Source organism: Magnolia sinica, chromosome 18 (genome assembly GCF_029962835.1).
Source record: "Magnolia sinica isolate HGM2019 chromosome 18, MsV1, whole genome shotgun sequence".
Lineage (NCBI taxonomy): Eukaryota > Viridiplantae > Streptophyta > Magnoliopsida > Magnoliales > Magnoliaceae > Magnolia > Magnolia sinica.
Window position 1 is genome coordinate 35228408 of NC_080590.1, and position 15797 is coordinate 35244204.

General features: G+C 39.5%; 1 protein-coding gene across 1 annotated transcript in view; it reads right to left on the reverse strand.

The window, feature by feature from the left end:
• The window catches only part of LOC131232227 (alpha-mannosidase I MNS4), a 40078-nt gene extending 30071 nt beyond the window's left edge, over positions 1-10007 (reverse strand). The window contains exons 1-4 of the mRNA XM_058228423.1: positions 9850-10007; positions 8043-8162; positions 7869-7961; positions 6802-6888 (exon numbers count right to left, since the gene is read on the reverse strand). Of these exons, the coding sequence (XP_058084406.1) occupies positions 6802-6888; positions 7869-7961; positions 8043-8162; positions 9850-9954 (405 nt within the window). The 5' untranslated portion in view covers positions 9955-10007. The remainder of the gene's footprint in view (positions 1-6801; positions 6889-7868; positions 7962-8042; positions 8163-9849) is intronic.
• Between the last annotated feature and the right edge of the window lie 5790 nt (positions 10008-15797).

A 15797-nucleotide genomic window follows, 5' to 3' on the forward strand; every position in this document is an offset into this window, starting at 1 on the left:
TATTTGGGAAAAAAACACATTATATTGGCAGATTTTGTTGAATCAAAGCTTGGTGGGCCATTTTTCATAAATTTGTCAAAAATAGGTATTTATACTTTTTTTAATATGTTTTGCTGTTTTAATTATCTCATATGATGTGTTAATCATAGTAGAACATGTTAATATGCAATTTACAGATTTGGGGTGCCATTTAATATTTTTTTAATATTTTTTTCTATTTACGCATGAATTTTGCCCCTTTTTTTTAAAATTCAAAAAATCAATTTTTAATGATTGTTTTGCTGTTTTAATCACTCCATATGATGTGTTAATCATAGTAGAACATGTTAATGTGCATTTTACAGATTTGGGGTCCCATTTTATATTTTTTAAATATTTTTTTCTATTTACGCATGAATTTTGCCCCTTTTTTTAAAAATTCAAAAAATCAATTTTTAATGATTGTTTTGCTGTTTTAATCACTCCATATGATGTGTTAATCATAGTAGAACATGTTAATGTACATTTTACAGATTTGGGGTCCCATTTTATATTTTTTAAATATTTTTTCTATTTACGCATGAATTTTGCCCCTTTTTTTTTAAAATTCGAAAAATCAATTTTTAATGATTGTTTTGCTGTTTTAATCACTCCATATGATGTGTTAATCATAGTAGAACATGTTAATGTGCATTTTACAGATTTGGGGTCCCATTTTATATTTTTTAAATATTTTTTTCTATTTACGCATGAATTTTGCCCCTTTTTTTTAAAATTCAAAAAATCAATTTTTAATGATTGTTTTGCTGTTTTAATCACTCCATATGATGTGTTAATCATAGTAGAACATGTTAATGTGCATTTTACAGATTTGGGGTGCCATTTTATATTTTTAAATATTTTTTTCTATTTACGCATGAATTTTGCCCCTTTTTTTAAAATTCAAAAATCAATTTTTAATGGTTGTATTACTGTTTTAATCATGCCATATGATGTGTTAATCATAGTAGAATATGTTAATGTGCATTTTACAGATTTGGGGTGCCATTTTATAATTTTTTAATATTTTTTTCTATTTACGCATTAATTATGGCCCTTCTTTTTTAAATTTAAAAAATAATTTTTTAATGATTGTTTTACTGTTTTAATCATGCCATGTGATGTGTTAATCATAGTAGAACATGTTAATGTGTATTTTACAGATTTGGGGTGTCATTTTATAATTTTTTTCTATTTTCGAATTAGTGACTTTATGTTTTTATTTGCTTATATTGGACAGGTTTTGCCTTGGAGCTTCTTAGGGTTTAGTTAGAATATAAAATCATCTTTATTAACATAGGTCATACACTCATACTCAAATCTAATTATCTAGTGTCTACCTAAGCCTAAAGAAATGTCTGGATCTGGCCAACAACAAGTAAGTGATGATATTGGATGGCAACATTGTGAGAGGGTTGGTGGTACTAGGCACCAAATGAAGTGCAAGTATTGTGATAGACTAGTGACTGGTGGAATTACCCGTCTAAAACAACATTTGGCACATCGAAAGGGTCAAGTTGCGCCATGTAGTAGAGTACCGAAAGAGATAATGCTTTTAATGCAAGCTAGTCTGAATGAGTCGAAGGGTAAACGTGCTGCTGTACAAAAGAAGAAAGATGATATTTTGGATGCAGCTGACAGGAAGTGTTTGGTCCTGAATATATGGGCATTCGTGATGAAGATATTATTGATTCTGACGAAGATTCAGATCGAGAACTTACTATAGCTAGGAGAGAGCTTGCGTCTAGCTCGTGAAGAGGAAGAACGTCGCCGCATGTTTGGCACGCATGGGTCAGTGCGTGATACAGGGGGGGCAGTGGGAGTGCAACTGAAAGTGCAACTGCTTCTGCAGTTGCGGGTGGGGGGGGGGGGGGGGTAGGTTTGGTGGGTTACGACGTATGTTTGGGAGCCGACGACAGACATCTTCACATGATGCCCCTATACGTTTGGATGAAGAAGTAAATGAGCCTAGGAGACCCTCTATTGATCCAATCCTATTTAGGAAAGAATCAACTAAACAAAAGAAGATAAAACAAATGTGGAGTAGAACTTCCGTTGAGAAATTAGGTAGAGCAGCAGCAAAGTTATTTATACATGCCAACATACCTCCTAACGCAGCCAATTCTCCATATTGGCAGGTGGTAATTGATGCAGCAGCAGAAGTAGGTGAAGGAATAAAAGCTCCCACGGCTAAGGAGATTAGGGGGAAATGGACAGATGCAGAGTATGCGGATGTGAAAGCATACGTGGCTACCTTTAAACCTGTATGGCAAGCCAGAAGATGCACAATCATGTGTGATGCTTGGACTGGCCCAACCAGACGCAGCATGATCAACTTCATGGTATACTGCCACTTAGGAACTATATACCACAAGTCAATTGATGCCTCAGAGGCAACAAAAAATTCTACTTATATTAATGGACTAATGGATAAAGTTGTGGACAAGATTGGAGAGGAGAATATAGTGCAGATTGTGACAGATAATGAAGCAACATATAAGCTTGCAGGACATATGTTGATGGATAAGAGAAAACATCTTTTTTGGTCACCATGTGCTGCCCATTGTATTGATCTTATATTGGAAGATATTGGGAAGAAGAAGAATGTTAAGGAAATGGTCGAAAGGGCAAGGGAAGTGACGACGTTTATTTACAACCATAATCAAGTAGTTGCAATAATGAGAAAGTTCACGAAAGGACGAGAGTTGTTGAGGCCTGCGGCGACTAGATTCGCAACAAACTTTATAGCATTAGAGAGTTTATTCCAGCATAGAGAAGAGTTGAGTGAGATGTTCGCTTCCCGAGAATGGCTCAATACAAAACATGGGAAGAAGACATCAGGAATACCGGTCGAAGTTGTGAACACCATACAGGACAACAAATATTGGAAGAAGGTCAAGGCGATCCTAAAGGTGATGGAGCCACTAATGAGGGTACTCCGTCTTGTTGAATCCGATGAGCACCTACCATGGGCTTCCTATATGATGCCATGGATAAGATAAAGCTTGCAATTCAACGTGATTGTAGAAGTTGGCAGACTTATTGGAAGATGATCGACAAGAGATGGACAAACCAACTCCATCACGATCTTCATGCAGCAGGTTACTACCTAAATCCTAGGTATAGATATGCCCAATCATTTGTTGCGGATGATGAAGTTCGTGTCGGGCTAAAAAATGTGATAAAGAGATTAGAGCCTGACTTAGATCTGCAAATAAAGGCATTAAATGAATTAGATACATTTGGAAATCGCCTTGGTAGCTTTGGAGATGCTCTTGCACAGCATCTAGATTGCAACCGGCCGAATGGTGGATTAATTTCGGAGAGAGTACGAAGGCTCTTCAAAAAATTGTAGTAAAAGTTTTGAGCCAGACAACATCTTCTTCTAGCTGCGAAAGGAATTGGAGTTGTTTTGCGCTCATTCATTCAAAGAATAGGAATAGATTGCAGACTAGAACATTAGATAGACTTGTCTTCATGCACTACAATATAAAACTAAGAATGCGACGACATCATAGGAGCATTACAGCTGCTGATGACGGAGACTACTGTCCAATAAACTTGGATAATATTTATAATGAGGATAACCCACTTCTACCTTGGTTGGAAACAAGGGAAAAACAAATTGAAGAGGATAGTGAAGAATTGGAAATTGATGACCCAGAAATACGCAGAGCGCAACAAAAGAGTCGTGCAGATGTGTTGGACCCAGTAAGAGGGGCAGCGTTTATGCCACGTACAGATACGGCTCAAGATCAACAAAAGAGTACGAGCAGTGGTAGCGTGACCGTGTCGGATGAAGACGATGACCCCCCTGCCCCTGGTGCTGGCACTTCTGGTGTTGCTCAGTGCCCTATACAGCCGTCTACAGATCACGATGTCGATGAACAGCGACGAGGTGGTACACGAGGTCGGACTTATGAGTGTACCGAGTCACGATACAGCCAGCAGGAGGTGGGTACATCTAGTGGTGCACCGGGTCTGAGAGGTTCGGAACATCAGCAGGCTCATGGTCTTGGTTATTATGATGGATATTCTTATGGTGAATTGAATTATGATGGTTATACTGAGCCTGTTCCATCACATTCATGTTGGAGTAGCCCTCCGATCAATATCCATATGATTATAGATATCCGATCCAAATCCAAGTTACTCATCACAAGACGCACTCTCAATCTCAAGATTCTCAACTGAGTATGGGCACCAGTATGGCTATTAGACGGGCACTGGTGGATATCCTTATTCCGGGTCAGAGTCGTTGCCTAGTCAGGATCAGTCATCCTCTAGTTTCATTGATCTAGTATTTCCTTCTGGCACTGGATATTATGGATATGTAGCACCTACACCTATTGGACAGCCTCAGCCTGATGGTGACGATGACGATGACGTGGAGGTCGAGCAACCACAAAAAAGCAGATTTTCATTTTGGTGGTGACTTGTGATTGTGACTTGTGAGTATATATTTGTGTTAAGGTAAGTATTTGTTGCAACAGACAGCTCACAACAGTATTATTGCAAGAAGCCATGCACACACTTGACATTGCCGAACTTGTATTTAAAATAGCTCCCCTGACAACCAATCAAGTAATCCTTAATCAAGTTGCAGGGGAGTATATCAGACACTACTAATTATTTTTTTTTAATATTCTTGACTTGAGGATGACAGGTCATAGACAGGAATTACACTATCACAGTCACGTGCATGGTGCACCACACTGCACAGGACCACAGGTATATTCGAGAAATTCCTCAAAAATAATTGCAAACACCTAATGTAAGATATTTTCATTTTACATTCATTCTAATATATCTATCATTGATAGTAGATAGTTAGAAAATTAAATATATGAATTTTGTAGTCAAATTCAGGTTATCTGGTTCATAAATTCATCAGACAGTCCGATACAACTTCTCACCAAAGAGTGGACCATTACACCACCATAAACATGTTCCAATTTATAAATGAATGCATATTTGGAATGCTTAGAATATTCTGGATTTAATCCATATTTTTTCATATTTTTTTGGCAAAAAAAAAATTTTGCGCCGTTACGGGCCGTTACGCCCCCGTATCACCGTTACGCCCCCGTATCCGTATCGGTTTTGGAGGACACCGTTACGCCAACCGATACCGATACGGGACACCTTGGCTGTAACGTGTAATGGATGCCAACATTACCATCATGTAATGGTCATTATGCCCCCACAACGGCCTTTATAGCGCACACAATGGGATTTTTTATATAGAACGGGCGTTACAGCCCTACAGTGCATAACGAATCACACTGCTACCATTATGTAGTTACCGTTACAGTCGTGTAATGATCGTTTTTTAATACAATGGTTGGGTAGTTCTGAATGTTCATAGGATGAGCGTAGTTGATACGAGGATGTTGAGATGGATGAGTTGGAAGACAAGGAAGAATAAAATTAGAAATGCTTTGAGGGAACATAAGAGTAGCAACAATGGGCAATAAGATTAGCTTGTCCATGTGCAACAAAGACAAAGGAGTAAAATGGTTAAAGTGAGTTGGTTCAAGTTGAAGGCTCGAATGGTGCAAGGGGAAGGGCCAAAGGGATGTGGGTGGAGGTAGTAAGAAAAGATCTGATGACCTATGGTCTAATAGAGGATATGGTAATGTAGGACAATTAACCACTTGTTCTAAAAGCTCGAACTATTAGAGTATGGCGAATAAATCCTTTATCTCATTGCCCAAGTCCCACGTCTCATGGGTTAGGCCCTCGGTCGAACCCCCCTCGTGGGCCCCAAATCACATGGGTACCGCCTCACACGAGCCACCCGAGTCACACGGGTGGGGCCCGTATCTCATGAGCCACCTGCCTCACACAGGCCACCCACCCCGAGTGTGCCCCTGCATCTCACAAGCCACCCCACTCGAGCCCTGTGTGAAAATGCCCCCGCATTATATGGTCCTTGATATAGTGGCATGTTGGAATAGGATTTGTGGAGCCGGCCCCAATTAGAAGACGATGATGTGGACGATGACCACCACCACCACCATATTATTTGAGCCTACTAAGGACTTGTCCAATTCTCAAGTTGGCAAATAGTCAGACCTTCAAGTAGTACAAGTTGTGATGTACAAATTGGAGCCAAGCAAGGTAGTAGGCTTCATAACTAAGGATTTCTTTCTTCTTCTTCTTCTTTTTTCCAAATAAAAGATGCAAAATATGAAAAAATGGATCACAGTGTCACATGACTTCCCTAAGCCTGTTTGGGAGGGTGGCTTTGGAACCCCCTGGATTTGAAATCCTCCTGTTGTGTTTGGCACCCTGGATTTAGAATCCCCTGTAATCCAAAAGTAGCTATGCATAGTATATTTACAAGGCTTTGAGTTTAATTACTAAACCAATTTTAATATCTCTAATTAGTGTACGTATGTAATTTTGACACAATGGTTGTAATAAGCTCGTTGAAATATATACTTTGCCCGAAAATGATGAAATTCCAAGTCTTGGATGAGCCCATGCTCTCTCTCTCTCTCTCTCTCTCTCTCTCTCTCTCTCTCTCTGAATAAAATCTATAGATCTAAACCACCAAATGCCAAGAAGTAAATAATGAGAAGATATAATTAATAGCTTCCCCATATTTCAAAAAATCTAAAGCCACTTAATTAAGAAACACAATATTTTTCAACACCATTGACATTTTTTGACAACTACATATGTATTACATGATAAAATCAACAAAGAAGAAGAAGAAGAAGAAGAAGAAATTAAAATGGGCTCAGTACCATGAGTACTGTACCATATTGATAATACCGTGGCATAATCGCTTGCAATAAGATGGCCTGAAAGTAAACCCCCAAGGATGCGAATCGTAGTCTCGAACACAGAAATCGTTTTATCCTGCACATGCAATATAAATGACAGTTGCCAAATGAAGAGATCAGATCAATGATTTTGTGTGTGTGTGTGTGTGTGCAAGGAAATGCTATTATAAGGTCGACCTCATGGGAACTTCCCATGAGGTCGAGCTGTGTGGGCCCCACCGTGATGTGTGTCGAACATCAACGCCATGCATTTGATGGGTCCCCTTTAGGTTATGGTACATCCCAAAAATCAGCCTTATATGAAACTCAGGTATGCCATAAGTGCGGCCCACCTGAGTTTTGGATGCAGCTAAAACTTGGTTTGACCCTTCATCCAAGTGGGACACACACAATGAATGGGCTGGATCTGTGAATCACATCTCGGTGGGCCCAAATAAATGATTATGAATGTTTTAACGAGAGGGTAACCCCTCTCGACCATTGTATGTGGTGTGGCCCACCCAAGTCATGGATTAACTTGATTTTTAAGCCCGTGTCCTACCATGGAATGGTGCATCTGACTAATGGGGTAGATGTTCGGCGCACATCATGGTGGGGCCCACACAACTCAACCTCATGGGAACTTCCCATGAGGTCGACCTCATGGTACTCGTTTCCCTGCGTGCGTGCGTGCGTGTGTAGCTCAAATTTAAAAAAAAAAAAAAATTTAAAGTCACAAAACTATCTCATAAAAAGGAAAATAGTATCCTGGGTATTGCCTGGATCTATTGAAGGTCTGTCTCTGGTGTGGTCATGGGGGGTTCATTCATGGGCCATGATTCCTTAGGACACGGCAAGAAAATATATTGAAAAAGGAAGGCAGACGCAAGGATGAAAAAAAAAGAAAGGGGCAAGGTGTTGCCAACAATGAGAGATGCTCTATCACTGCACATGCAAGGAAGTAGACACCTCATTTCTTCTTCATCATCATAGCCACCCCATTTGCCTCTCTAAAAACATGAGAACAAGATAATTACATACAAAAAGAAAATACTTATCATGTTGTCCACTACTCACAATATCGAACCGAAGGTTTTTTCCAATCCATTCAACTGCTGCAGCAAATCGCTCACGGTCACCAAGTAAGGCCAATGTATCCAAAGAGTCAACCTGTTCCATTGTAGAAGTAAAGAGCCACTGCATATATGTTTATTCAAAGGAGTTAAATATGGGAAAAAGGTATTATCTTACTAGGGTCAAGGCATAACCACCAAGACTGTCTTCTCCCGTGCAGGTTAAGGGTCTTAATTCGTCAAGAGGAAAAGCATGCTGAATATATCCATCAAAAGCGTGATAGAACATTTCACGCACCTATATCAAAGAACACATGGATCACTATCTACCAAATTTCTGAAATTGAATGCTGCGAAAGACCTTCACTTCATTGGAAGCTGCAATTATTATTTCTAATTTCATGGGTTTGTGACCTCAAATCTCCAACAGCAGCTAACAATGGTTGTAGAGTCAGTTCTCCCAGTTATTATAATCAATTGATTGTTGGGCATATTTCTTAATTATCCTTGCATTGTATGACTATTGGTTTTTTTTAAAAAGGAATTATATGTGCCTTCACCCAAGGTCACGAATATCATCCTCAAGGCCTAAGTACCAACAAGTGGCTCCACACTTATCCAAACTGTTGATCGGATAAGACCCACAAGGATGAACCATGGCCCATCAAATCTCCCATATAGAAGAAAACTAACCATTCAATTGATAGCCTGCAAATAGATAGTTCATAAAAAAGTACATCTACGTTCCATCCTAAAAGCTTGAAGAGCTTTCTCCGCTAGAGAGAGTGGAGAAGGGGAGAAGTGACTCGTCCCAGAAGCGAACCTGAAAAGAGAAAGGAAACTCAAGGGTCCAGATCAATGGTAGACATTTCGGGCATTGTCCATCAACCATGGAGGCCACCAAACCAATGGTCCAGATCACCAAACCATGGGCTACACTAGTAGAAACTCAAGGGCCAAGTTAGTACACACATTGAAAGTGCCAACGAGGATCATGTGCTCCTCTTTCCCTAAAGGGAATGCAACTTCCACAGTCAGACTCCATGCTAGTTCATCTTCCATACTTGGAACATGTAGATGTGAATTTTCACATAAAAATGTTACTTCCTTCTAATCCAAACTCACTAGTACTCATAACAGAATTGCTATGGGCACATTTGGATACTATAATGAATCAAATTGCAATTCGACCAATTCAATATCGAAGAAACGACCAAAATGGGGTTGCCACAACTTAATTCACGAAGACAACCCCATCCTCAATTGAAATTCTGTGCTTTTCTAATCAGACCTCTGGGAGCTAATCCCTCATTATGAAGGGAATGGGTGGAAACCCACATTGGTAATTTGTTCATTATTAAATTGAAATAGTGCAATTCAATTCTGAACTTCCATAAAGGGAATGCACACATCGAAAGTGCCGACAAGGATCATGTAATCCTCTTTCCCTAAAGGGAATGCAACTTCCACAGTCAGACTCCATGCTAGTTCATCTTCCATACGTGGAACATGTAGATGTGAATTTTCACATAAAAATGTTACTTCCTTCTAATCCAAACTCACTAGTACTCATAACAGAATTGCTATAGGCACGTTTGGATACTATAATGAATCAAATTGCAATTCAACCAATTCAAAATCGAGGAAACGACCAAAATGGGGGTGCCACAAATTAATTCACGAAGACAACCCCATCCTCAATTGAAATTCTGTGCTTTTCTAATCGGACCTCTGGGAGCTAATCCCTCATTATGAATGGAAAGGGTGGAAACCCATATCGGCAGTTTGTTTAGTATTAAATTGAAATAGTGCAATTCAATTCAATTGAACTTCCAAACACACCCTTTAAAGAAAACTCAAATCTATGGGAGAAAAGAGAAACCAAAACACCTAATTCTTCAGTTCCAGCAGAATTTTCAAATGGAAATGAATACAAAAGCTCTCTCAATCTCTCTGTTTTGGTAGAAAGAGGTGTAGAAAGATACCTCGTCTCGCAGCTGTTTTGCCTCCAGAGGGGTGACCCCATCTGCAAGAGCTTCTTTCTGAAGAAAAATGGCGGAGAATAATAAGAAGAAGATCGCCTTTTTCATCTCTCTCTCTCTCTCTCTCTCTCTGTTCGGAAGAAGATGTGCCAAGGCGATTCGCGCGAGGAGATGCTGAAGAGTATATTTGCGGCAGCCAGGCGGCATACGTGTGTCACATCTGGGTCGTTCATCTGGGACCCGAATCCCCCACCCGCTTGTTTTAGGCAGCGCGTACAAGCTCGGTGGACCCACCAGGTTGTCTGTTTGAAATCCACTCCGTCCATCAGCTGCGATACTGGATGCTAGGCCTTGTAGTCAAAAATCAGCCAGATCCACGACTAAGGTTGGCCACATCACGGGAAACACTGGGGATGGATGTCAACCGTGGGTTTGTGTTTGGTGGCCACGATAGTAAGCATCTTTCATCCAAGGCGTTCATCATGTGTGACCTGTCATGAGCTTTTTGACAGGGCTGAACGCAACGGTTCTCACATCATGGGCTGACTGGATTTCACATATACAACATGGTTAGGTCCCACAGATTTTCAATGCTTTAAGCGCATTGTAGACGTTTTTGGTCCGTTCATCTGGTGGGGCATGCTGTAAATAATCCCTGGCACGGAAATCAAGCGGGTGGATTTGTCAAGTGGGTGACACTTAAGGGGAGCGGTTTAGCGAGAACTAGGGGTGTACACCGACCGAGCTAGCTCGGTTAGCTTGCTCTACTCGACTCGAAAAGGCTCAATTTGACCCGGTTTGAAGCTGAGTTTGAGCCAAGTCAAGTTGATTTTTTGAGTTAAAAAATGTGTTCAAGCCGAGTTGAGTAGGCTCCAGCTCAGCTCGGCCCAGATTGAATCCAGCTCGGACTGAACTAGTTTGGTGACTCAGTTTCTTTGTCATTGATGTTGGCATGTTGCTCACCAATTGTTTGATAAAATGACTCAACAAAGGATGTCTGGAATAGGCTTTATAGAACTTTGACTCGGTTGGGTGATAGATTTGTTCTTGTTGGTGGGTCTATGAAATGGATTTTGGATGGGGATTGCCAAGGAAGACAGAGATGGTATCGGTTGAGAGAGTGGGAAGCTTTTATATTGGAGACAGCACGGACGAAGAAAGCGGGGTTGAAGTCGGTTTGGCATTGCCTGATGACGAAATGTGTACATTTGTTTCTCTATTCGAGAAGGGTGTGGAAGCTGGACGCGGATTGCGTCCTACCCTACCTAGGTGTTTGTGGATTTTGAAGGTGCAGTATAAGTGTTTGCGGAAATGTCTCAATAGTGAACTCGGCTTGATCTTGGCCCGGGCTGGCTCAAGCTGCTGACCAAACCAAGCTAAGTTGGCTAGTCAGGCTCAAGGACCGAGCCAAGCCAAGTTCAAGCTGAGGTCATCCAATGGTCGAGCCAAGTCGAGCTGACGGTTGGGTTGGATGTACACCCTTAGTGAGAACCCAAATCCACTTGAGGTGGGTGGGACCCTGACTGTGGGGCTCACAGATATATGTGACTTAAATCCACTCCGTCCAACCATTTTGAAATCTCATTTTAGGATATTACTAAAAAAATTTAGATGAATAAAATCTTGGGTGGACCACACCACAGGAAAGAGTCATGATCCCCACCATTAAAAACTTCCTGGATTCCGCCGGAATGTTTACTTGCCATCCAACCCGTTGATAAGGTCAAAAACACCTGGATGAAGAGACTACGGAAATATCATCTTGATCCAAAGCTTTTGTGACCCAAAAGAAGGTTTTAATGGTCAATCGCCATTGTTTCCTGTACTATGGTCCATCTGGGATTTGGAACTGCTTAATTTTTTGGATCATGCACTAAAATGAGCCTTCAATATAGATGGACGGCGTGGATGTAGTCACATACATCACAGTAGGCCCCACAGTCAGGGGCCCCGCCCACTTCGGTGGATCCGGGGGTCTCACGTAATCTGGCCGTCCCCGAGAAAGAAGGAACGAGATTAGGCGGTGATGTGTTGATGTGCTGGGTGCTGTGGGGCCCAACTTGATTTATTTATTTTATATCCATACCGTCCATCCATTTCCCTCTCCTCATTTTAAGCTATGAACCCAAAAATAAAACAGATCCTAAGCTCAAGTGGACAACACCACAGGAAACAGCAGGAATAACGAAACAGACCGTTGAAACCTTTCTAGAGCCCACCGTAATGTCTATTTGCCAAAAGTAAAACATAAACATCAGCCTAATGGAAATCTTGTGGCCCCCGGGAAGTTTTTAACGGTGGGTGTTCAATCACTACTGTTTCCTCTGGTGTTGTCCATTCGAGCTTCGGATCTGCTTCATTTTTTAGATCATGTTCTTAAATGATGGAACAAAACGGACGGTGTGGATAGAGAACACATGCATCACGTTGGGCCCCACAGTGCACAACACATCAACACACACCGCTGAGGTTAGTGTTGGACGCGGATTAGCTACTGACAAGTGGAAACGGATTGGCTACTCCCACTGCCAGTCTGCCACCAGCCAATGGCTGATGGTCGATTATCTGTGGGCCCTACCATGATGTATGTGTTTCATCCATGCCGTGCATATACTGTTATAGATCTTTTTATAGTATGAGACTAAAACTGAGACATATCTCAATCTTAAGTGGACCACATTACAGGAAACAGTGTTTAATGAACCTCGACCATTAAAAACTTTTTAGGGGCCATAAAAGTTTTGGATCAAGCTGATCTTCGTTTTTTCCCTTAATCTGGGTCCGTATGACCTAACCAACATATTGGATGTCAAATAAACAGTACAGTGGGCCTTAGGAGGAATTTAATGGTGGATATCCAATCACTATTATTTTTCTGTGGTGTGGTCCACCTGAGATTTATTTACCACTCATTTTTTGGATCAAGCACTAAAATTATCTTTAAAAATGGATGAACGGAATGGATGAAACACATACATCATGGTGGGGCCCACAGAGCACCGATCACCAGCCATAGGGCTAGTGGCAAGGGGAGTAGCCAATCCGTTCTCCTGACGAGTTGAGTAGTGAGGGTCGCTACTGAAGTGCCGTCACCAAGTTACGTGGCCCCACCACGACGTATGTGTTGTATCCCCACCGTCCATCCATTTTTAGAGATCATTTTAGGACATTAGCCAATGAATGAGGCTGATCGAAATCTGGAGTGGACCCCACCACGGAAAACAATGGGGAGAGTGACGCCCACTTTGATGTTTAATTGAGATCCAACCTGTTCATAAGTTAACACAGACATGTCACTACAAGAAATTTCACTTTTACCTACAAAACATTTCGTAGGTAAATGATATTATTTCGTAGGCAAAGAGTTTTACCTACGAAATATTTCGTCAGTAAATTCGTTGGTAAAAAGCCGTGGCTAAAGACTTTTACCGACGAAAAAATGTCATCCTCGGCAATGGTAAGACTAGTACCAACTAAATAAAAAACTGTGTTGAGAATTTAAACTACAAAGTGTTAAGACTTTTACCTACGAAAATTTTCATGGGGAAAATAATTGACAAATCTTTTTACCTACGAGTATTTTCGTAGCTAAAAATATTTACAAAACTTTCACCTATGAACGTTTTCGTAGGTAAAAATATTTGTCAAAACTTTTACCTACGAAAATTTTCGTAGGTAAAAATATTTGCAAACCATTTACCTACAAAGATTTTCGTAGATAAAAAATATTTACAAAACTTTTACCTGCTAACATTTTCGTAGGTAAAAATATTTTCAAAATATGTACCTACGAATATTTTCGTAGCAAACAATATTTACAAAACCTTTAACTACTAACATGTTCGTAGGTAAAAATATTTTCAAAATCTCTACCTAAACTTTTACCTACGAAATATTCCGTAGGTAAAAGTCTCTTTCACAAAAAATTCCTCGTATATATTTCATCATACTCTTCCTAGTATACACCTGTTATATAACATATTTCATCGTATTCACATTCACATCCATCTAAACCCAAACTACGTAGATCCATCCAAACATAAACTAAAAGAAAAAGAAAAGCAGAGAGAAATTAAAAAAATGACGATACATTGGTAGGTTAAGAGATTATAAGAAGAATGTGTACAAGGAGATTCATATGCATGAACAGCTTGATAGAATAGAAGAGAATGTCGTCCGTTAATCATTTTGTTAAAAACAAGGAAGATTACATTGAAGCTACAAAAAATATCCTTGGTTGTTTTTTTTTTTTTTTTTTAAAAGGATAACTAAATCCTCAGGTAGAAGTTTACATAATTATTGTTAATTAAAATGAGATCAAATCATTTTTAAGTGTCTACCAAATAAGGCCTAAGAATGTCCAGGATTTTGTGATTCTCAGGTAAAAGTTTACCTCGTTGTGCTCTTCTTGCCCCATTTACAGTAGTATAAGCTTGAACCCAAGATGGCCACCCCTATAAATGCTGTCACGCTGGCGAGGATCGCAGTTTTTGTTGCTTTCCTATTGTCCCCTGTTTTAACAGTGAATTCTTTTGCATTTCAGTAGCAATTCTACAACTAGCCAGCTCTGCATATCAACGTACACTTCCAAGTTTTCTTAGGAAACCCTTTATCAGACATAAAATCTAACCATTCCTTATGAAATACTATGCCAACTCTAACATCACCCGAAAAACATAAAATCTAATCATTCACTTCTTTGAATTTTTTTTTATAAATAGGTACCTACACCATAGAATTCCTTTCAATTCTTTCCCAGTATCCAAACAAATTTTCTGGATTCAACAGAATCACATTTCCCATGCCCAAATGTGACAAATAGAATCTTTCTCCAAGGATTTGGCTTCCTACAAAATCAAATCTTTAGGCCCGTTGAAGAAAAAAGGTTTGCATTCATACAAAAATGCTACTGAATAGTATATACAATATCAAATTTCAAGATTTATATTTTCAGTAAGCAAGTGATATTGAGATGAAATCTTTACCTGGGAATGCATATAGCTCATTCCTTGAGTAAAAGAACCCTGATGAGCAATCTAGCAAATTCATTTACCATAGAAACAATCAAAAGACATTATGACATTATGATAAGCTCATGCAAATAACACTCAAATCTACTATAACCATGTGATGTGAACATGATAATAAATAAATAATAATAAATCATAAGGGTCTATTCAATTCCACCTAGTTGCTAGGGCCAGGCTACACTGCGACCACATCCTTCTTGCCAGATCCATCACTAGCCTTGGCAGGTCCTATCACCCTCTCAAAAGTTCCACTTAAAGAATTTTATATATATATATATATATATATATATATATATATATATATATATATATATATATATATCTCATAACCTAAAACATATACCCAAACCGGTGTATAACCAAAAATGAAGATGTAAATTTTGGTTACCTCCAGCTGCAATGGCAAATCCATCCCCAAAAATCAATACGAAAGAAAATAAAAGGGTGTTAGTTTAAACTCCTAAAACCTCAAAATGTAGGAAACTTTTACCAATTCAAAAAATGAAGACCAATATTACTGCTCTTCTCCATTAAAAAATAACAGCGGACTTCTTCCCATTGCACGCAGGACCATTGGCTATATATTACTTGCAATCGATCATCAATAGGACAATCAACAAAAAGAAAAAAAAATAGAGACTAAATGTAAAAGAGTCATTGTTCAAAGGGTTGTGATATTGCTATATAAAGGAAAAACTTTAGTCGTGGATGAAAGGTTCACATTCTTATATCAATGACATGGATAACATTAAAATTTAAAAATGTCACAAGGAATTACGAAAGTTTTGCAACAAATCAATATAAAGAGCATTGCATCTATGACCCAGATTAGATTCCCATATATAAATGGAGCTTACCTACTTAGCTCGTTTCCCAAATACAAAGGGCATTGCATCTATGACGTTGCTTTTACCACTTCCA